This window comes from Strix uralensis, chromosome 2 (assembly GCF_047716275.1).
Source record: "Strix uralensis isolate ZFMK-TIS-50842 chromosome 2, bStrUra1, whole genome shotgun sequence".
NCBI lineage: Eukaryota > Metazoa > Chordata > Aves > Strigiformes > Strigidae > Strix > Strix uralensis.
This window is the reverse complement of record NC_133973.1, coordinates 62,336,390-62,357,478: the sequence shown is the minus strand read 5'-3', so window position 1 is coordinate 62,357,478 and position 21,089 is coordinate 62,336,390. Positions and strand designations below refer to the sequence as shown.

The window sequence follows — 21,089 nt, the reverse complement described above, 5'->3', positions numbered from 1 at the left end:
GCCGGGCGGCGCCCAGGGACGGCCGTGATTGACGCTGGGCTGGAGCCGAGGCCCGGGCCGCCGCAGCGGGGGGAGGGCGGGCGGGCGGGAAGGCAGGGGCAGCTAAGGGGGCGGTGCCGGCGCGCGCTCGGGCGCGGGAAGCGCGTCCTCGGGGCAGGTGAGTGGCGGGCCCTGCGCAGCGCGTGCCCACCGCCGCCCGCTTTCCTCTGCCCGCCGCCAACCGGGCCGCGGCCTCCGCCCCGGCCCGGCCCGGCCGCCTCCCCCGGCGCTGCCGCAGCGAGCGCGGCCGCGTCTAGCCCGTAGGCGTATGTCTGTGTGCGTGTTCGTACGGGCGGCTGGGGGTCCCGCGCGTCCCGGGCAGGCCCGCCGCCGCCCATTACGTCCTCTCACGGCGGCGATGCCCCTGTAGGCGGCCTGCCAGTGTCGCGGAGGTCTGCCCGAGGGGGAGGCGGGTGAGCGGGCCGTAGGGCCCCGGGTGACTCTCTCATGGCCGGCGCTGCCTCGGTAGGGCTCCTGCGCGGTGCCGCCCCCAGACTCTCCTCTTTCAAATAACTTCTGTTTGTGAGTCGCATCCCCTTCTGCGGCTTGGTTTTGCGGGGGGCTTTCTGACTCGGTTTTAAGGGAGCTACCTAGAATTAACTCTCTTTGTTTTCTTTTCTTGACAGTTTTTGGCTGCCGTTTCACCCGCAAGAGCCAACGCTCTATTAAGTTTTTCACACTACTGATCTTGGGAAGTTTCCTCAAAAGCGGTGCTGATCGTGTTAGCATGCTGCCTGTGCTGCTGAAATAATGTAGCAGAAATGATAGCCGAGCCCAACACAGCCAGTAACCTTCCCAGCCAAAAGTAAGACCTGGCACAGGTTGCCTATAAAGTTTGTTGGTAAATTAGGGTGCTGTCCCTTGAATTTGAGCCCTGCAGCTACCGGGGCAGTCTACAATGTGTCATTTTGGGTGGGAGGGGAAAAAAAAAAGGGATTTGCTATGCACTGTGTCTTGTTACTAATGTCTTCATTTTACTCCCTTTTATGTATTGTTGAACATTACATAGTGTTTTATGCTGATTGATAGAGACCTTGGCCTTTTAAGCTTTTCTGTGCCTTACTCACTACAGTGCAAATTAACCTACTTTGAAAAAAAATAACCGGCAGATTCGTAGTCGAACGCATGTGTTCAGTGGTGAATTTGGGGATGCTGAGGGGGAAGAGCGCTCAGTACTCTCTATTCTCCCTGTTGGCGTTGAGGGGCACATTGCTTCTTTATAGCAGTTTTTATCAGGGATACCTCAAGTCTTCTTCCTTTCAGAGTGTATGTTTTCAGTCATCAGTTGAAAATGATGTATAAACCAAATGTATTCATCTCATTGTTTACAGAATGGTATTTGGAAGTAGAAAGAGCAGAGACAAATAAATGGTAAAGTTAAAACACCTGGGTATATCTTGTCTAGTTTCAAAGAGTGAAGCTTCTCGGATGTCCAGTATTGCATGCTTTGGACTGATTGCAGCCCAACCTTTGCTGATCCTGTCACCTTCTGAGCAAGTCTGCTCCAGGTCTTTTCCTTCATTACACTGTAATGAAAGCTGAGAGATGTATTCCTTTTAGTCCATGATGGCAATTAATATAGCTTCCCATATGTCCTTTCCTGCCTGTTTCCTCTGAAGCAGGCCTCTTAGTTTCAGAAATGCCAGGAAGGCACCTGGAAATTATTTAGCTGAGCTTCTTATGTTGCTTCTAAAAGATGAAGCAGTTGTATTGAAATGTATAATTTTAAAAATCTACAAGTAGGATTCTTCCAGTAACATAGATTAATTGTTCCTTTTACACAGCTAAAGGAAAATGTTAAAGAGGTAGCTTTCTTTTTAGGTGTGAGTCAGTAAATTTGGAGTCGCTGCTCCAAATGTTTATTAAGATGAGAAAACTGAATTCAGAAGTTCTCACAATAGTATTGTGTTTGAGGACTAGATGGACTTTGCTTCCTTCCTACTTCAAGTGGTTTTATCTCATCAGTAGTACTTCATGTGCTAGTGAAAGGACCATATTGTGGCAGGAATGCGAGGTAAAAATAAGTCTGTGAGCAATATGTAACAGGGTATAAAGGTGAAAACTAGGATGAGATAGGAATGAAATTCTGCTTATGCTTTCTTACTGAATGCTGATGGAAACAAAGTAAATGGCTGAGAACTGTGCATGAGGCAGTGAATTTAGGTATGCAGAAAGGCTCATTATGGTGCTTAGAGGGGAGCAAAAAAAAGACTACTTCAAAATTCATCAAACCTACTGTTGCACTCACATAGCTGAAAAGATCTTAAATGAAGTTGTGTATAAGGATCTCTGCAGAAGTGATCACATATCATCCTCAGCTAGATACAGTGGTTCCTATTTTGCTTGAAAAGATAAGAGGATGTCTTAATTCTTTTTACAGTTTCTTCAACAGAAACTTAGTTGTGCAAATAAAAACTCCCATTAAAATATCTCATTTAATTTCTAAGTTATTTCATGGGATTCAGTTTCTAGGCTCTGGTCTAGTTCCTGCAAATGTTGAAGTACCTGCCTTATGAATAACCTACGGAAACATCTGTATTAAAAGGGAAAAAAAAAAAAAGAAGAGAAAGGAGAAATATGGGTCTTGATAGTATCTGTATTTAAAAAGTCTGTACTTTTATGTAGGTTGTCTGTTGTAGCACAGTGCATCCTATGGAATTGCTATGTGCTGTGGCGCACTAATAACCAAAACAATTCAGAAACTAAATAGCTTTTTAGTATTTTGTGCTTAGTTACATTTGTTGAGTGTTTAAGACATATGTTTAATGCGTCTGTGAAAGTTACTCTAAGTGTTTTCATGACAGAGATGTTGTTTTACTTGGCGTTGTTAGCCCAGCATGAGGAAGCTGTAGATGAACGGTCTTCTCATTCTTGCAGGTTTTGCTGAACTTTGGTAAACGTGCTGTTCCATATACCAGGCATTCACTTACTTTGTTGAGCCCCTTTTGCTACAGGTACATTTTGCCTGGCATAAGCTGACAACGTAAGTAGCACAGGGCCAGTAGATACCATCTGTAGGGCCATCCTTCAGGATGTTCTTGGGAAAGAGACACAGGGGTTAAAGCTTCAAAGAAGTATTCTGGACAGGGATATTAAAAGCAGTACATGATCAGACAAGTATTTGACTGAACTGTCCTGCAGCCCTTCTGATTTTCATTATTTAAATGTTTTAATTCAACTGGGACTCAATTATAGTTGCTATAATCAAATGCAATGCATTTATTTTCATTATGGGATAGAGCAAGTTGCCAAATAATACATGCAAACAATCCTGGAAAATTGTTTGAGAGTGTGTTGAGTGTTATGTTGAGGTATAATGCAGAAACAGGTAACACATGTTACCACGGTGTTGGCTGGCATCTGAGTTGTAGTTCTAGTGAAACAGTGCGAGTAAGAACATGTCAGTCCAGCCCCATAATGTTGCATTCTGCTTTGAAAACAAGAGTGAAAGGATTTAATCACAGAGGAGAAGCAGCTCCATGACAAATATGTTTGGATTCTTTTTGTTTATTTGTGGTGTGTAGAAGAATCTGGGAAGAGCTAACTGGCATCAGAAAAGCATTACGTATTGCTGTCTCTTGCTGCTTGTTCTTTTCTACTAGGAAGTCTCTGGTGGTGCTTGAGATACTTAATCTCTGTGGCTTGCAATTGCAAATCAAAGAAAACATTTGAAAACTTTTGCAAGCTATTGCTTATAACATGCTGACTCAGTTGTGAACTGTAGTTCATCCCTGTCTTTTCTATAACATGCAGAAGTCCAGAAAACTGATGTAAGGATTGGTTCATCGTGAATTATTTTCTTGGCTTCCATCTATCAAACACTGTGGCACCTTTTGAACTTTTCTGTGACAAGATGTTCATTGAATTTAACTTTCATGGGACTTTTCTCTGGAGGGAAGTTAAGCATTTGCAAAATTGTATTTAGAAATTTCACATATTTTTATAGAATTTTATATTTATGTAGAATTTTCATAGGAGTCTTTGGAAGTTGCTTATGGTGAAGTGTCCCAGTAGATTCAAAAAGTAAATGGAGATGTGTTTAAATAAAAACTACTGTCTGCTCTCACTAATGAAATAACATCAAGACCTTGGTCCTGCAGTTGATGCTATTCAACCTCAGGATTTGCTTTGCAGAGGCAATGTCTGACTGAAACACTTTTGTGAAAAACGACAGCAAGAGTGCTTATCCAACATTGATAAACTTAGCTGGGGTCGAGCTGGCTCTGCATTCATAGCACAGTTAATTCTCCATCTGGGTTCTCCAGCACTGGATATTGGAGCGTTGGCTATATCTGACAGTGTAATACACTGTTTTCTTCTTTGTAAAGTGGTCACTTGTGTTAGTACACTTTCTTGTTGCAGCAGTCTCATGAAAATGAAGGTAACTGTGCACTCTCATATTTACTTTCTTTTTGTGCCTTCTTATAGTACAAGTCAACTGGCTTCGTGTCCTGGCCATTGTAGTTTAAAAGGAGGCCATAACAGCCAGCTACCAGTACTGGACCTGCTGCACAAGTGGGATCCAGGTCGTCTGCTCAAACATGACCTTTGGTAGAGCATATTGTTAGCATTGGGAATGATGAAAAGTGGCATGATTTCATTGCAGATAAATGTATGGCTTCAGATCTCCCAGAAGGTGCATCTTTATTTATAAAATTATTCCTCCATCATATTAGCAATGACCTGCAAATGAAAATTCCTATGTGCCTTTTTTCTTCAGCTTGTTTTATAGACAAAGTAAAACAGTTCCTTCCTCTCATTTTAAATTGTAGACCCATCAAATGTTATTACCTTGTTTTGTTTAGAGCACTTGTGAAGTGAACGCATACTTGTGTTATAGATTCATGGTGCAAAGCTCTTAAGTCAACAAAGGCTGCCTTAAGTCAACATCAGCTTTCTGTTTCCTTTACTTACTTTCTACTTCCTTGGTATCTTTGATAGTTTTGCTAGTTTTTGAGTTATCTGTATATCTTACAGGAAAGCAAATAGTTTGAAGAACGCCCCAAATTTCTGTTGTACTTTTAAAGTTAGCTGTTTGGTTTTAAGAAACAAAATGGCATAACTTCCAAACAATTCATTAAAAATATTAAAATACATATATGCTTTTATTTTTATCTGTTGTTTGTACTGAAGTGTGTAGTTCTGTGTTCTCACTGCTAACCGCTTCAATGTGCTTGTTATGCTTCAGAGAGAACGCTGTCCATGATGACACTGTGCCTGAGTCTGCTGTGCAGAATGGCAGCTGTGTGAGAAATGGCAACCTGAAAACACCAGTAAGTTGATTTTCTTTTTTTCTTTTTCTTTTAATTATGGAATTTATTTTCTGCCTCATTCAATTATTAAAAAATTGAGTGTTGCATAAAACATTCACAGTATAGTGCATCTAGCATTCTAGTCACTGCATACAGCTTGACCTCCAAATTCTGTTGGCATCACAGCCTCAGTGCTGGCTTTTGGACAGTCCATTTCAGCGTGCGTTTTTTCCTTAACTGTGCATTGTGTGCAGCTGATATTAGTTTGCAGATTGTGTGTTTAGCCTGTGAGTGAAAAGGTGTAGAAGAGCTTGTGTGCTTGCTGTCTATTCTTCAGAAATTACAGCTGCCGCTGAAAAATGCTTTCCAGGTAGTACACAACCGTTCAGAAGTTTCTTTCCTGTTACCTTCCTATGCTTACAACTCATTGCTGAGAAAAAATTCAAACCAGTAAATCCTTTCTTTCGTCTCCTTCTTGTATGCTCGTGTTTGATAAGGCTTTATCGGTGTCCTTGAAGCTTAAAAGTTAGCACCGTGGGCAAATCATTAGAATGAGAGTAAAATAAAGTTGTTATTAGGGGATAGTTTGTTTATCTGTGAATGGCTGATATGTGTTGTGTTTTCTCACGTACTCTCTTTGCTTGACTCATTTCAGAGAGAGAAACGGAAGGTCCAAAACCAGTGTGAAAACATAAGGAGAAATTCTTCAAGTAGCAGAAGAGCGAGCCAGCTGCAGAGTGGAGAAGTGGTTGAGGCAGTTACGTTGTTTGAAGTGGTTAACATAGGGAAGCGGGCCATGCAGGTATTTCTAGCTCTGAATTCTGAGAGGAGTTGATAGAGAAAGGATGGATAAACAGTGGTCATTTCAGTTATTTATTCTCTGGAGCATTGAAATTTTGTTCTGTTTTGGCATAGGTGGGGAAGAAACATGTTTGACTGTAAAACTGTTATGAGCATGGCTCTTGGAAAGAATGCATCTTCAAGAAATTAGTGAGAAAGTATGCCAGATGTTTAAAATCAGGAAAGAAATATGCACCTAAACCACTCTTCCTAAAGCAATGTCTGAACACATGAAAAGAGAATTAATTTGAAAAATACAGAACAAGTGCATCAGTAGAAAAATTTGGTTGTTCAGGATTCTGAAAATCAGGCCATTTTTTCCTGGGAGCTTGCCTTTTGATTTTTTTTTTTTTCTTTTCCCTCCATTCCAATGCAGTTTGACAGTGGTTTGCATAATAGGTTCTCTGGGCATCTGTATAGTTAGCAACTTTCTTCAATGTGAGGAAGCCCACCTCCCTGTACTCTGTGAGCATGTGTGTATATTATGCTTATATATGGGTGTGAAGGATTAAAATCTGGAGCCCTACGTATTTTTATACAGGGTTTATACGTTTGTCTCCAGTATGTAGTATCTGTAAGCAAAGTGTGTGCACGCGCACATGAAAAGCACATTTATATTTTGGATGCGAGACCGTAGTTTTTCCAAGATGTTTGTGTGAATGGACTTTTGCCATGCTACAGCTGTGTTTAACTTCAGTAGAGCTCCCTGAAGAGCTCAGCTTCTGCTGTGCAAAGCATGATGTGAAGGGCTTGGAAAGGCAGCAGCTTGAGTCCAGGCTGCTGCTGCTAGAATTCATTAGACCTGTGTGGCACTACAGGTGGGTTGAAGCTGGGATGGCTTATCCCAGCAGGCCTGTGTCACATACAGGCTGTAGGCTGTGCTGCCCTAGAAATGAAATTTGGAGTTGTTTTTTTAGCTTAAGTGTAATACATGAACTGTTTCAGCCTACTGCACAAACTGGGTGCTAGAGAACTTCTAGGGACAATTGCTAATATTAACTTAATATTAACTTAATTATTAGATGGTACAGAGGTTAAATGGGAGGGTATGGTTTTTGTTTGTTTGTTTTTTTTTTTTTTTTTTTTTTAAATGGAACTGTTACCTCAGTGCTGGCAAGAAGTCAGGAGGATGATGTTTTGTTTTTTGTATATAAAATTTATTAAAGCTGTGATTATCTTCCCTGTTAACAGGGAGCAAACCATCTGTGAATGGCAACATTGCATAGAGCAGAACTTGTGAATGAGAAGTTCAGGACTTCGTTCTGCCCCAGAAGCAGTCTTTTGCATGTACTAGAAATGGAACAAGATGGTGTGGAGTTTTTTCTCATTTTTATGATTTAATGGAGATGGAAAAACGTTAGTTTGTGTCTTTATTATGGATGTCCTCAGTGGAGTGTGGCATGCTGTGTTCAGCTCCTGACTAATGAATTTCTTTAATCTGTTCTAGTCTGTAGTAGATGACTGGATTGAAGCTTATAAACAAGACAGGAATGTGGCACTTCTAGATCTGATCAACTTCTTCATTCAGTGCTCAGGCTGTCAAGGTAATTTACCCTCTAATTAGCTCTTTCCATTGTCTGTGGGTGAGAGTAGTCTGAAGTGTGCTTTGTAAAATGGAATTTTTCTCTCCAGTAAATCATGTATTTATAATCTGTACTGTTCATTAAGACAAACTCCAGATGGGCAGGACTAATAGTAAAGAATGTTGCTGGTTAAATTCTTTGACTCTGTGTTTACAGCACACCAACTCTCAGAGTTGTATTTGAACATGGTTTGCAATGTCAGGTTTCTGAAGTGGCATGTCACATCACTTTGCAGAATCCCCGCATAGGGAAGATGGTTTTGATGACCATTCTAATTAAAATCGAGCATTTCAGTTGCCATTTGTTTTGTAATTTCCTAGTATATTTTGTTTTGCTACTATCTTTGTTTGAAAATAAACAACTAGCAAATTAAGCTCCCTGCTTTGGTGGCTAGAAAAGCAATCTCTTGCCTCATTGCGGTTACTTTTACCAGAGGGTTGTGAAGCTGTCTGTTTCATAACATTGAGACACAGTGACTTCTGGGGACAGTCTGCTAGCGAAATGCTTCAGGATGGCAAGTAAGAGTTTTAAGAAGACTATTCTGTTAGTTTGAAACTTCTGAGTGTATTTAAGCAGCTAGAATGTACCTTTTACACTTTAAATTTTTTCCAGGTCTTTGACTAATATGACTTGTTTTATGGGAAATGTTTTGGGGTCTTTGACTAGCAGTAGGCAAACTTTTAGTAAATCCTTGAAGTAAATGAATGGACAGAGAACACAGCCATGCCAGACAGCACAGGCCAGATTTCTCTAATGTGAATTTCAGTTTTGGTTCATCAGTTTTTTCTACTATAAATGAATTTATGTGTCTCCCTATGTATATGTTGCCGATACCAGTGTAAATAGATGAAATAGAGTCACCGTTTCTTGGTGTTTCTAAATTTAAAATAAAGTTCTTACTGTGGTTTGGACTTGATTAATGTAATATGGTTGTTGGTAATTCTTCTTTTTAAAACATTACTTTTCTAGGCATGGTAACAGCAGAGATGATTCAAAGTTTGCATAAGAAGGATGTCATGCGAAAAATGACAGAGACATTTGATGAGGTAGGCACAACTTTGACTTTGCATGCCTTTTTTATATAAACAATAGGCTCTACCTTAATAGCCAACCTGGTCAGAGTTCCTACTGCTTATCAGGAGCTGTGTCCCATTTCCTTAGTTTAGGAAAATAATCCTGTTTTTCACAAGAGAAATTTGGTGTTTTACTGACCCATTTTAGCAGCAGCAGGTTATTTTGTTTGTAAGTCACTTTTGTTTTCAGCGTTCTATTAGGTTTGTCTAACTGCAGTCTTCCTGAATCTGGCTTTCTCTTGGGAGTTCTTTTGATACTGACTTCATAGAGGTAAATGTAACCCATCATTGCAGCAGATAAACAGTTTCTTTGGTATTTGGTTGATAGGTCCTTTTAAAAATACTGTTGTGGATTACTGATGAGCTAATTCAAAGACATTTTTAGCTGATATTTTTGACTCTTTTCCTTCTATTTTACTGACAATATGAATTTTTTTAACTGTATTATGTCATATGAAAGAAGAAAAATGTACTTCTGATTTTTAGATAATTGTCAAAACAATAGTGAATATCTAATTTCTTCAGGATTGTTAAGAAAAATACATAGCTTTACAATACTGTTTCTCTGTTTGACTGCTCCTTGGCTAATTATACCAACATCACATTTTCTGCAGCGCTCTCACAGTTGCTTCTGTGCTTTTTTCTGGTTTTGCCACCTCTGAATTGATTTGTCAAGCAGCAGCCATCAGCCTTGCTTTAATTGAGCATCTCTCAAAGACCAGCTGCTGTAGAAATTCCCACAGAGGATGAATTTGCCAACGTGGTTGTCTTCATTTTAGATGTGTAGTAGCACTTGGGCTAATTTTTGACAGAAATGATCCGATATGTGTCTGGCCATATGAATTAGTAATCTGGCACTTCTTTCCCAACTAAATTAGCCCTGAATAGCTCTCACAATAGGGTAGGCACTCTGGAAGGTGCAAAGATGTGATTATTGTTATCGCCAGCCTGGATGTGTTAGAGCTCTGTAACCTTTTCACCTGTCCTGGTGGGCAAAAAGGAAGGTTCTACAGTTGCCTTAGAAGCTGTATTCTGCATGCTATAAAAACAAAGTAACTTGGTTTTTGTGGCAATATTTTGACATGCTACTCTAGTGAAGCATTTTACTGATGGAACAGAAGGGACACAAAGAACAAGAAAGGCTTCTACAGATATGTCAGCCGGAAAAGGAAGATCAAAAAAAGTGTACAGACCCTGACGAACATGACTGGCAAACTGGTAACAATGGATGAGGAGAAGGCTGAGGTACTTGGCAACCTTTTTGCCTCAGTCTTCACTGGCAACCTCTCCCCACACCCCTTGAGTGGATGGATCGCAAGACAGGGACTGGGGGAGTAAAAGTTCTTCCCACTGTAAGAGAAGATCAGGTTCATGACTACCTGAGGAACCTGAATATATACAAGTCTATGGGACCTGATGAGGTGCATCCCAGAGTCCTGAGGGCATTGGCTGATGTAGTTGCCAAGCCACTCTCCATGATATTTGAAAAGTCGTGGCAGTCAGGTGAAGTCCCTGATTATTAGAAAAAAGGGAAACATTGCACCTGTTTTTAAAAAGGGTAGAGAGGAGGACCCTGGGAACTGCTGACCTGTCAGCCTCACCTCTGTGCCTGGGAAGATTGTGGACAGATCCTCCTGGAAGCTGTGCTAAGGCACATGGAGGACAGGGAGGTGATTCAGCATGGCTTCACCAAGGGCAAGTCCTGCCTGACCTTCCTAGTGGCCTGTGATGGAGTGACTACATCAGTGGACAAGGGAAGAGCTATGGATGTTGTCTATCTGGACTTCTGTAAGGCCTTTGACACAGTCTCCCACAACATCCTTCTCTCTAAATTGGAGAGAGATGGATTTGATGGGTGGACTGTTTGGTGGATGAGAAATTGGTTGGATGATTGCATCTAGAGGGCTCAATGTCCAGATGACGATCGGTGACAAGTGGTGTCCCTTGGGCGTCTGTACTGGACCAGTACTGTTTAATATCTTCATCAGTGACACAGACAGTGGGACTGAGCGTACCCTCAGCAAGCTTGCAGACAGCACCAAGCTGAGTGGTGCAGTTGCCATGCCTGAGGGAGGGGATGCCATCCAGAGGGACCTGGACAAGCTCGAGAAGTGGGCCTGTACGAACCTCATGAGGTTCAACAAGGCCAAGTGCAAGGTCCTGCACATGGGTCAGGATGACCCCTGGAATCAATACAGGCTGGTGGATGAAGGGATTGAGAGCAGCTTTGCAGAGAAGGACTTGGGGGTGCTGGTGGATGAAAAGCTCAACATGACCCAGCAATGTGCACTTGCAGCCCAGAAAGCCAACTGTATCCTGGCCTGCATCAAGAGAAGTGTGGCCAGCACGTCGAGGGAGGTGATTCACCCCTCTACTCCACTCGGGTGAGACCCCCACCTGGAGTACTGCATCCAGCTCTGAGGTCCTCAGCACAGGAAAGACATGGACCTGTTGGAGTGTGTCTGGAGCAGGGCCACAAAAATGGTCAGAGGAATGGAACACCTCTCCTATGAGCACAGACTGAGAGTTGGGGTTGTTAAACCCAGAGAAGAGAAGGCTCTGGGGAGACCTTATTGCAACATTTCAATATTTAAAGAGGGCTTATAAGAAAGGCCAAACATTTTAGTAGGGCCTGCTGCAATAGGACAAGGGGCAGTGTTTTTAACTAAAGGAGGGTAGATTCAGATTAGATATAAGGAAGAAATTTTTTACAATGAGGGTAGTGAAACACTGGCACAGGTTGCCCAGAGAAGTTGTGGATGCCCCCTCCCTAGAAACATTCGAGGTCAGGCTGGACAGGGCTCTGAGCAACCTGATCTAGTTGAAGATGTCCCTGCTTATTGCTGGGGGATTGGACTAGATGACTGTTAAAGGTCCCTTCCAACCCAAACTGTTCTATGATTCTGTGAAAATAGCAAGTGATAATCCCTATGTTAGATATGCTGTGTCTCTGTTTTTTTTTCTCTTCTTTAATTCTAAATCTGGTGAATTCTGAAATTCTTCTTGTCTATTTTAGATAAACTGACTCTAAAAAAAACTCCTAAAATTACTTATACAGAATTAAATATTTTTAAAGACAGTATCTGACAGCTTGTTTAATTTAATCTTGATATGTTATGACTAGTATTAAGCCAACATTAATACATAAAAAAAGTCTGAAGTAACCATTTTTGTTAGCCATGATTATTAGGTGATTGAAAAAATACTTGAGGCTTAAACCAATTTCTTTAAAGGCAGAATTATGATAAGAGCAAGAGCAAAGTAGTTTGTTGTTTTCAAGTGAGTTGTTTCCTCTTTGTATTTGTGTTTCTTTTCATATGTAGTTCTTTCATCTTTTTTATAAATAAGATGGAAGTGTAACTTAGTGATTAAGTTATTTGAGAAGTAGTGCCATATAGGACTACTGTGATTTCAAAAATATTTTTTGGAAACAAATTATAGTAGTAGTGAAAGTAGTAATGAGAGTGGAGAATATTACCAGATATCTGCTTGAGTAGCTCATCTTGCCTTCTGATTTATTTTGTTTGTTTCTATCATTCAGAGGGTTGGAAGATTAAAAGTTTTTATGTAGTTCTTTCAGTGATTTAACCATTGTGTTAGTGTTCAATTCATTAACTGCAACACTGTATCTGTGTACCAATGCTTCCTCCCAAAATTCTCACTAGTGTTTGTGAGAAATGTTAGTGGAGTTGAGTCTGGCAAGAACTGTGAAGGGCAACAAGAAAAGATTCTACAAATATATCAACAGCAAAAGGAAGACCAAGGAGAACCTGGGCCTGCTGCTAAATGAGACAGGGGCCCTGGTGAGAAAGGATACAGAAGAGCCTGAGGTACTTGAGGTCTTCTTTGCCTCTGTCTTTACTGGTAAGATTGACTTTCAGAAATACCAGGTCCCTGAGACCAGAGGGAAAGTCTGGAGCAAAGACTACTTACCCTCTGTGGAGGAGGGTCAGGTTAGGGAACACTTAAATGGACCGAACATATGTAAGACCACATGATCTTACAGAATGTACCCAGGAGTGCTGAGGGAGCTGGCTGATATCATTGCAAGGCCCCTTTTGATTATCTTTGAAAGGTCATGCCGACAGGGAGAGATTCCTGAAGACTCAAAGAGAGCAAATGTCACTCCTGTTTTTAAGAAGGGCAAGAAGGATGATCTGAGGAACTCAGGCTGGTCAGCCTCACCTTGATTGCTGGGAAGGTGATGAAGCAACTAATTCTGGAAATAATGTCCAAACACATGAAGGACAAGAAAGTGATCAGGAGTAGTCAGCATGGATTTACAAGGGGGAAATTGTGCTTAACCAACCTGATAGCCTACCATAATGAAGTGACTAGCTTGGTGGATGAGGAGGGAGCAGCAGATGTTGTTTGTCTTGACTTCAGTAAGACTTAACACTGTCTCCTGTAACATCCTCATAGATAACCTGATGAAGTATGAGTTAGTTAAGTGGACAGTGAGGCGGACTGAAAACTGACTGAACAACCAGGCCCACAGAGTAGTGATCAGTGGCACAAAGTCCAGTTGGAGGCTTGTCACTAGTGGTGTACCCCAGGGTTTGGTATTTGGGCCAATACTTTTAAACATCGTTAATAACCTGGACAATAGGGCAGAGTGTAGTCTTAGCAAGTTTGCAGATGATACAGAACTGGGAGGAGTAGCTGCTAGACCAGGTAGTTGTTCTGCTGTTCAGAGGGACCTCAACAGGCTGGAGAGTTGGGCAGAGGAGAACCTCATGAAATTCTACAGCAGGAAACCCCATGAACCTGGGGAGGAATAACCCCATGCACCAGTACACACTGGGGGCTGACTGGCTGGAAAGCAGCTCTGTAGGGTAGGATCTTAGTGTCCTTGTGCATGACAAGATGAACACGAGCCAGCAATGCGCCCTCGCAGCAAAGAAGACCAACAGCCTCCCAGGCTGCAGAGCATTGCTAGCAGGTCACAGGAAGTGATCCTTCCTCTCTACTCATACTGGTAAGACCACATCTGGAGTGCTGAGTCAAGCTCTGGGCTTTCCAGTACAAGAGAGATGGATTTACTGGAGTGAGTTCAGCGAAGGGCCACAAGGGTGGTTAGTGATCTTTCACATGAGGAGAGGCTGAGAGTTGAGCCTCTTCAGTCTGGAAAGAAGGTGGCTCAGAGGGATCTCATCCGTGTGTAAAAATACCCCATGGGACAGAATGAAGAGGAAGACAGACTCTACTTGGTGGTGCCCAGTGAGACAGTGAGCACAAAGGCAAGCCAAGATAGGCAGTGGGCACAAACTGAAATGGATGAAATTTCACCTGAACACAAGAAAACACTTTTAATGTGAGAGTAGTCAAACAGTGGTACAGGTTGCCCCGAGAAGTTGTGGAGTATCCATCTGTCAAGTTATTACAAAGCTGACTGCGAACAGTGTCACCTGACACTGAGGGGACAGACAGGTTCTTTTAGGGATCCCTGGCAGAATGATGACAGGACTAATTGTAGTTATAATTAAAGCTTTATTTTCTTAGGGTATTATGGTTAGTATAGCACAGAATTTATGATTGGAATGGCACAGGATTTCTACAAGTAGAATCAATATAGTAGCATAATACAGAATTTATGATACAACTTAATTATGATTTATAATTACCTAAGTAATACTGAATTTGAAATACAATTTAACTTGTGATTTCTCATCACCTGGACCCTCTGCAGATTGGGTCAAATTTTAATATGTGGTTTGCTGTATCAATATAACAATGATAATGTAGGCTTGAAAATCATATAAAAGAATATGAGTCACTCACTCAATCCTTGGAGGAAGCAGATGGTGGAGGTGTCCTTGCCACTGGGGGCTCATGGGACTCACTGTCCAGCAGCAACTCCCCTCTTAGGCCGTGCAACCACTTGATTTTATGGACAGTGCTTGGGGTGCTGTGATGCTTCCCTGTTCTGTGGTGGGGTCATCACCACTCCCTGCTTGGCTGGGTGCCTGGGATCTTCAAGGCCAGTAAGGAAGGGAGTAGTTGGCCTGGTGCCCCGGAACCCTGAGGCCAGTAGGGAGGGAAAGAAGAAATCTGTTTGGTTTGTCTACTTGGTTCATAAGGACCTTCAGGGCCTGATACTGAGGGAAAGGGAACGAATATGTGACCCACTCTGTCACAGAGAATGGCTGTTTGCCTTATAAAATGATGTTAGTTATGCTAACCATGTTACCAGGGGTTGGGAGCAGGGGGTACCGGTCACACATGGCACTGGGCAGCCTTTCTCGCTGACCCTGCTTGAGCAGGTGGGGGTTGGGTTAGATGATCTCAGAGTCCCTCTCAATTTCAGTCTTTCTGTGATTCTGTGAAAACTTGTACTGGTGTTGGAAGCAGAGAATGGCTTTAATACAGTCATTGAGGCATTTATTTCCTCTTTGTGGGCTGCAGTATTCCTCAGTGGAGAGATAGGCTTGTCTTTAGGACTACTGCTTTTTGTTTTCCCTCTTTCTTGAACTATTCTGTTTCTGTCTTCAGCTTTTCTTCCTGTATGTGGCATTTTATTTCTTGCAGTTCTTTGTCCTTTTGTAGGTTTCCTTTCCTCTCCTATTGTGTTGCTGAAATGTTTAGCAATGGAAGAGTTAAGTTTGATGCATAACTCTACAGCCAGATGGGGATAGAAATACTTGTGCTTCACTGAACCTAATAAAGAACTGTAGATTTCATGCCTTTTGTCTTGGAATAATTGCAGAGTTGAGGAAACATCTCTGAACCAAGTCACACTAGTGCTGAAAGCATTTGTCTATAATTTGAAAAGCTCAGAATGGTTTTCTAGAGTTTAGATATTTTACAGTAAATGCCTAGTTACTAAATGTTGGAAAGGGATATACACTTAGACTTGCTGAGAAGCCATATCTTAGAATTAATGATGAGGATTATACCTTGTATATATTTGCTTATAAATTTTAAAAATGAGTTGTCTCTTACTTGTAACAAGAAAACTCAGAGTTTATATAAAAGTGTGTTTTTCTTCTATTATCGGTTACAAATAAAAAATATGAAGATGAGAAGGAATTAGATTTTGTTTAATGCATTGGACTGATGCATGGTTTGTGATGCTTTTGTCTTTATGAATTAAAAGCTTTCGATGAAACAGCACAGTTAAAATTTTGTCTTCTGTATTACAGGAAACTGGGTTGCAGTACAAGAAATTCATGGTCTATCCTTGGATCCTGACAGTTACTTGGCCTGTGGACATGGTAGGACTCTCATCATTCTCTACAACTATAGTATAGCATCTTCTGTGGCTGTATTTCCTGTTTCCAGTGTAGGCGAATACATCAGAACATCTTAAACTGTGCATTGGTGAATGGAGATAATCATGTACTTCTGAGGTCTGCTTCCTCTGGTCTCAATTAGACCTCTGGTTTGGATGAACACGCTTTTGAAGTGCCTGTTTCTCACTACTGATGTCAAAGGGACATCAGCATTTTGAACAGACTGGTGTACATCAAGCTGCAGCGGTGTTCAAGAGTGTTCCCCATCCCTTCCAGCAAGCTCCACACATACATGTGCACGCAAATGTATGCACACAGAGGTTTTGGCGGACAGATTTCTTCAAAGGCTTGTTTCATCAAAACATTCTCTTGCAAACACAAATGCTTGATTGGAAGAATATTTTGAGAACAGAAACAGCTTTTCTGTATTGCCTATTCCCATACAACACTTGCAGCATTGTGGGGAATTCATCTTAACTCCTTGTTGGCACTTCACTTTGTCTTTCGTCTTTCTGTAGATTCTGTATGAAAGAAAGAAACGTTTCCAGGATGAGTCAGAGCAGGAGCCTCAGTTGAGTGATTTGAGTAGTTCTCTGGAAGAACCTGTGTTAAGTGCCTAATCTGACTTGTTTTCTGGAAGTAGAGTTGCTTCTCTGTACTGGTGATGGAAGGAATCTAAGGGAATCCCAGGTTAGGTGCCTAAATTTAGGTGGTGTGCCCATTGTGCTGTCTATATATTTACAGTATACATGTTACCATTAAACAGTATCCCAGTATGATAAACATGGACAGTAGAAATGCTCTTAAAAAGTGCCACGTCTTCCTGTATTTGTGCTGCTTTTCAGATTTAGGAGTAAACTATGGTGATAAAGTAAGTATATCCTGAAGTTGTAGGTTATCTTTCTACTGTCTGTGTCATGATCAAGGAGCATTAAATGGGGCCTGCTGGGGATTTCCCCATACGTCGTGGCACTTGCTACTACTGTTAGGTTCTGAACTGACTCTCAGAACCTGATCAGGAATGCATCCCAAATTCCCAATTCCCAATGTGCTCTGGGTTGCGTACATCCCTGAGATCAGTCTGTGTTTGCATTTATTTTTCAAGAAAGCAGTGGGTCTTGTGCTTTGGAAACAAAGTTACAAAAGAAGAGCATGAAGTACGGTTTATAAGTACACGAAGTTTTTCTGGGTGTGAAGCTGTGTGTTAGAATTACATCTGAATATGTCTGAATACCAGCTGAGTAGTGGCCTGCCTTCAGGATGAAGTTTTCCATAGTGAGTGAAGTTTAGGAGTTCCCTGGCTCCGTTCACACATCAAGATGCAAATTCATATTCAGAGCCATTCCTGGGATCTGTGAGGTGCAAATGAAATAAATGTTTGCACTGCCTGAGGTTACCATCTACAAAGTATTCCTAGTGTGCTCTTCACGTGAGGCACACCATTTTGTGTGAGAAGTCATTTAACTGCCATCTGTCTGCTTTCTTCCTGGCAGTATCAACTGTGCTGTGAACACTCTTGTGGTTTTATTGTAACTTGCTTTTTGCATAATGTCAAAGTGTTGCTTACTTACTGTTTCTGTGGAGGTTTTCAAAGACCTAGGTGCTGGTGGTAGAGGTGAATGACTTAGCATTTGTCATTAAGCTGTAGCGCGATAAACTCCTTAAGCTGGCAGTGCTGCTGAGGAAAACAGTCCCATCCTGCTCACACCACAGTTGTTTGTTTTCACTTTTCAGTCACTTCAGTTTCCTCCTGGATTTTACCACACACTTGCAGGAACAGGAAGGATGGGGAAGTGGGGAAGCACTGCTACCTGTGAGGAAGTGGAAGAGGCCAGGAATGCTCATCGTTTATGCCAGTGCAAGTTATTTGTGATGCTGTGGCTTCACATGCCCTCTCCCATCTGTCCGTAGCTGCCTCACATACATTGCTTTCAGATGTGAACTATCGTGATAGTGTAGCTCAGGTGAAGCTAGTTTGTCTTTGTACTTGCTTGTAACCTAGCTGCATGTCCCTACTTTGGAGTAATAACCAGGAAAGAGGTTATTGGGGGACTGAGGTGAAGCTGACTGTCAACAGAACTCTCTGATATTCAGTGGGAGAGATGTGAATGGTGTGCACAAACAAAACTAATCAGTGTGTTTTCTCTTGACTTTGCTTTCTTGCGCAGGACAATGAAGACTACCCACTGATCAGAACAGGACCCTATTGGAAGAAGTTTAAGGCCAATTTCTGTGAATTTATTGCAGTGCTTGTCCAACAGTGCCAGTGCAGCATCCTGTATGATAGCTACTTCATGAACGCTATCATTTCTCTGCTTACAGACTTAGCGGACTCCATGGTCAGAGCATTTAGACACACAAGCACTTTGGCAGGTAAAATAACTCACAGAGTTGCTGTAGATGGTGAGTTTTGTTGACTTGTGTACAAACAAAACCATTCAAAATTGAAAAGCTCTCTTTACTGGAGTGGTTGTTCACTTATGCATTGACAGTGCCTTCCTCCTAGTGTGTGTTAGTGTAATAAATTATTTGTTCCCATGTGTATCTGAATGGAATTTGTATGCTTTAGATATGATAGATTTAGATCAATTTTTTTCTTTATAAAGAAATTTTCATAATGCCTGACATGATTAACTTTAGAATTATACTGTGTTCTGATTCTTTTTTTTTCAGTAACTGATTTTTCAGTCGGTTTTCTATTTTGTTATTTCCCTCCGTCAACTAATTAATATGATGAGGTTGCATTAAATGCTTCACCTGGAAAAGCTTCCTTTGGAGAGGTGCTATCTTGTGCTAAAAAGGATGTTGCTTGTTACACATTTTTGTTTCATGCATCACGATGATACTAAAGCTTCTACTTTTTTTTTTTTCCCCTAAAGCCAGTAAATACCATCTTTGCCATGCAAAGAGCACTTAAAGTATAATTTGTTCTACAGTATGCTGTTTGCTTTGGAGGCTCAAAACCCCCACTTGAAATCTATGCAGATCATCTAATGATCCTTAGAGGAAGGTGACTTTTTGTCAATTCAAGTAAAATATTAAAATTCCTGGTCTTTTATGGGCTAGCTTCACTGTTGGGTTTTTTTTTGTTGTTTTGTAACTGAAAGTCACCTGTTTCACAACTCTAGATTCTTTTGCAGAAAACTCAAAATTACACAAACTGAGAGTTGTCTAGTATATTACTACTTTGACTAGAACTCTGGCCAAAAGTTATAAATCACCAATAATATAACTATATTTTCCTTTTTTAATCATTGCCTGCCTTTAAAATAAACACTTTATTTAAAAAAATACTATCATCTAGTAGTGTTTGTATTTTGGATAATAAACTGGATTTGGCTAAGCATATCCTTTTTGTGATGAATATATTTATGCTACATATCTGTGAGCTAAGCTAAATACGGGTATTTGTTTCCTTTTTAGCAATGAAACTTCTGACAGCAATTGTAAGCATACATCTGAACCTTGATGTCAACAAGCACAACGCTCAAAGATTATATGAGGTGGAGAAGAAGAGGATAAGTGGCAAGAGGACCAATTACAGACTTGACCAGCTAGATAGAAAAAGGAAAGAGGTTAGGCAGGTGTCTTGTATGGGAGATGCATGAAGATGTAAAAAGAGGGATTGCTGACAGCTTGCTTTTGGGTCACTGCAGTTCTTTGAGGTTTATATGTTTATCTAATGCATGGTACAGAGCAGTTGTGACTGGCTAGACGAAATGGTACAAAAATGACTAAGGTAATAACTGCCCTATGTACTGTTAACTTGTGATGTCTGTCCTACTAATTGCTTCTCTAAATTAGCATCATTAGCTCTTGCTCTCTACACAAATATGGATTTACACACACATGTAATTCCATCAGTAGCTCTGGTGCTGTGGGAGTGCAGTTTTGCATATGTTTATACAAATTACAAGCCAAAATGTTAGTTCTTGAACTGAATTTCAATGAATAAAAAAGGACAAAGAATAGTTGTCATCTCCATATAAGTAATGCATTGTAAAAATAGTTGTAACTTCAGCTATGACCTGTATCTTTCTTGCTGTTCAGTTCCTGTCATTTCTTCCCTGCTCAGCCAGACAGCTCCTTATCAACTCCCAGAGACAAGCCTATAACTATAAGAAATGATTCTGGCTTGAGGGTAGAGGTGGCTTGATGTATGAACACCAAGCATAATTCCTTCTCTCCTGACCTTAGAATCAATTACTTGTGTTCTGAGCTTTTGGATGGCTATGGACTTCTCTGTTACAGGAACAACCCCTTTTTTTGTGGGAAGAAGTGTTTGGGTGAGACAGGGGTTTTTAGTATCATCATAAATCTGATCTTACGGGAAGAACAGAGGAAACGTGTATTGGGGGGAAAACCTAAACTTGTCATCCTTCCTGATGCTGCTGCTGAGAGAATGTTTTTATTAAGTGACTTAGGTTTCCAGAACTTCATAACTGGATTTTCAGGGCTCAGCTGTGGAATAGGTGCATTTTGAAAATTCTCTTGTCTGCCTTTCTTCTCTGTTTAAGTGCATAAAAAGAGCATTTGGACCTATATGTGAAGATTGCTTGATAGCCATTCTGTATCTTTCTCTGTATTGATAGATACAAGCAATTTGCGCCACAGTAGTACTGTAAGTGCACCGATGCAACATTTTTGTGTAGTGAATTGTGGGACCAATATTAACATTCAGTTCTCTTTGTATTTCAGTATGAGCATAAACTTCTAGAGATACAGAACATGATGAATGCTATTTTCAAAGGGACTTTTTTAAACCGATACTGGTAAGAATAAAAATAAAGCTGTGATGTGTGTATGCATTCCCAAGAAACTCTTGCTCAGATTATCCAGATACGAGAATCAAGTTAAACATCCTAGAGGCACTGATAGTGTCAAGGAAAGTGTAGCAGTTAAATAATTTTAAAGAATTTGGGCTTACGAAAGGACCTTTCTTAAGTATGTTTCTTAAGTTCTTCCTTCTGGCTATAGAGCAGTGCATTTGTGAATGAAAAGATATCCAGAATTAAAAAAAAAAAAAAATCATTGCCTAAAACATTTGTAGCTAAAAGGGGCCTAATTGTC

General features: G+C 41.0%; 1 protein-coding gene across 7 annotated transcripts in view; it reads left to right on the top strand.

The window, feature by feature from the left end:
• Nucleotides 1-110: 110 nt before the first annotated feature.
• LOC141939356 (cohesin subunit SA-2-like) overlaps nucleotides 111-21,089 on the top strand; it is a 64,123-nt gene continuing 43,144 nt past the window's right edge. For 4 of the 7 annotated variants that reach the window (XR_012627566.1, XM_074858938.1, XM_074858936.1 and 1 more), the window contains exons 1-10: nucleotides 111-157; nucleotides 666-844; nucleotides 5,228-5,312; nucleotides 5,947-6,093; nucleotides 7,579-7,675; nucleotides 8,684-8,760; nucleotides 15,930-16,001; nucleotides 18,188-18,392; nucleotides 19,443-19,594; nucleotides 20,718-20,791. Coding sequence is in view for 6 of the 7 variants with exons in the window: in XM_074858938.1 (XP_074715039.1) it covers nucleotides 801-844; nucleotides 5,228-5,312; nucleotides 5,947-6,093; nucleotides 7,579-7,675; nucleotides 8,684-8,760; nucleotides 15,930-16,001; nucleotides 18,188-18,392; nucleotides 19,443-19,594; nucleotides 20,718-20,791 (953 nt within the window). In the remaining variant the exon portion in view is untranslated. Of the gene's footprint in view, nucleotides 158-239; nucleotides 316-665; nucleotides 845-5,227; nucleotides 5,313-5,946; nucleotides 6,094-7,322; nucleotides 7,488-7,578; nucleotides 7,676-8,147; nucleotides 8,233-8,683; nucleotides 8,761-15,929; nucleotides 16,002-18,187; nucleotides 18,393-19,442; nucleotides 19,595-20,717; nucleotides 20,792-21,089 lie in introns of those variants that run through there. The other 3 variants (XM_074858937.1, XM_074858940.1, XM_074858939.1) reach the window with 3 other exon arrangements.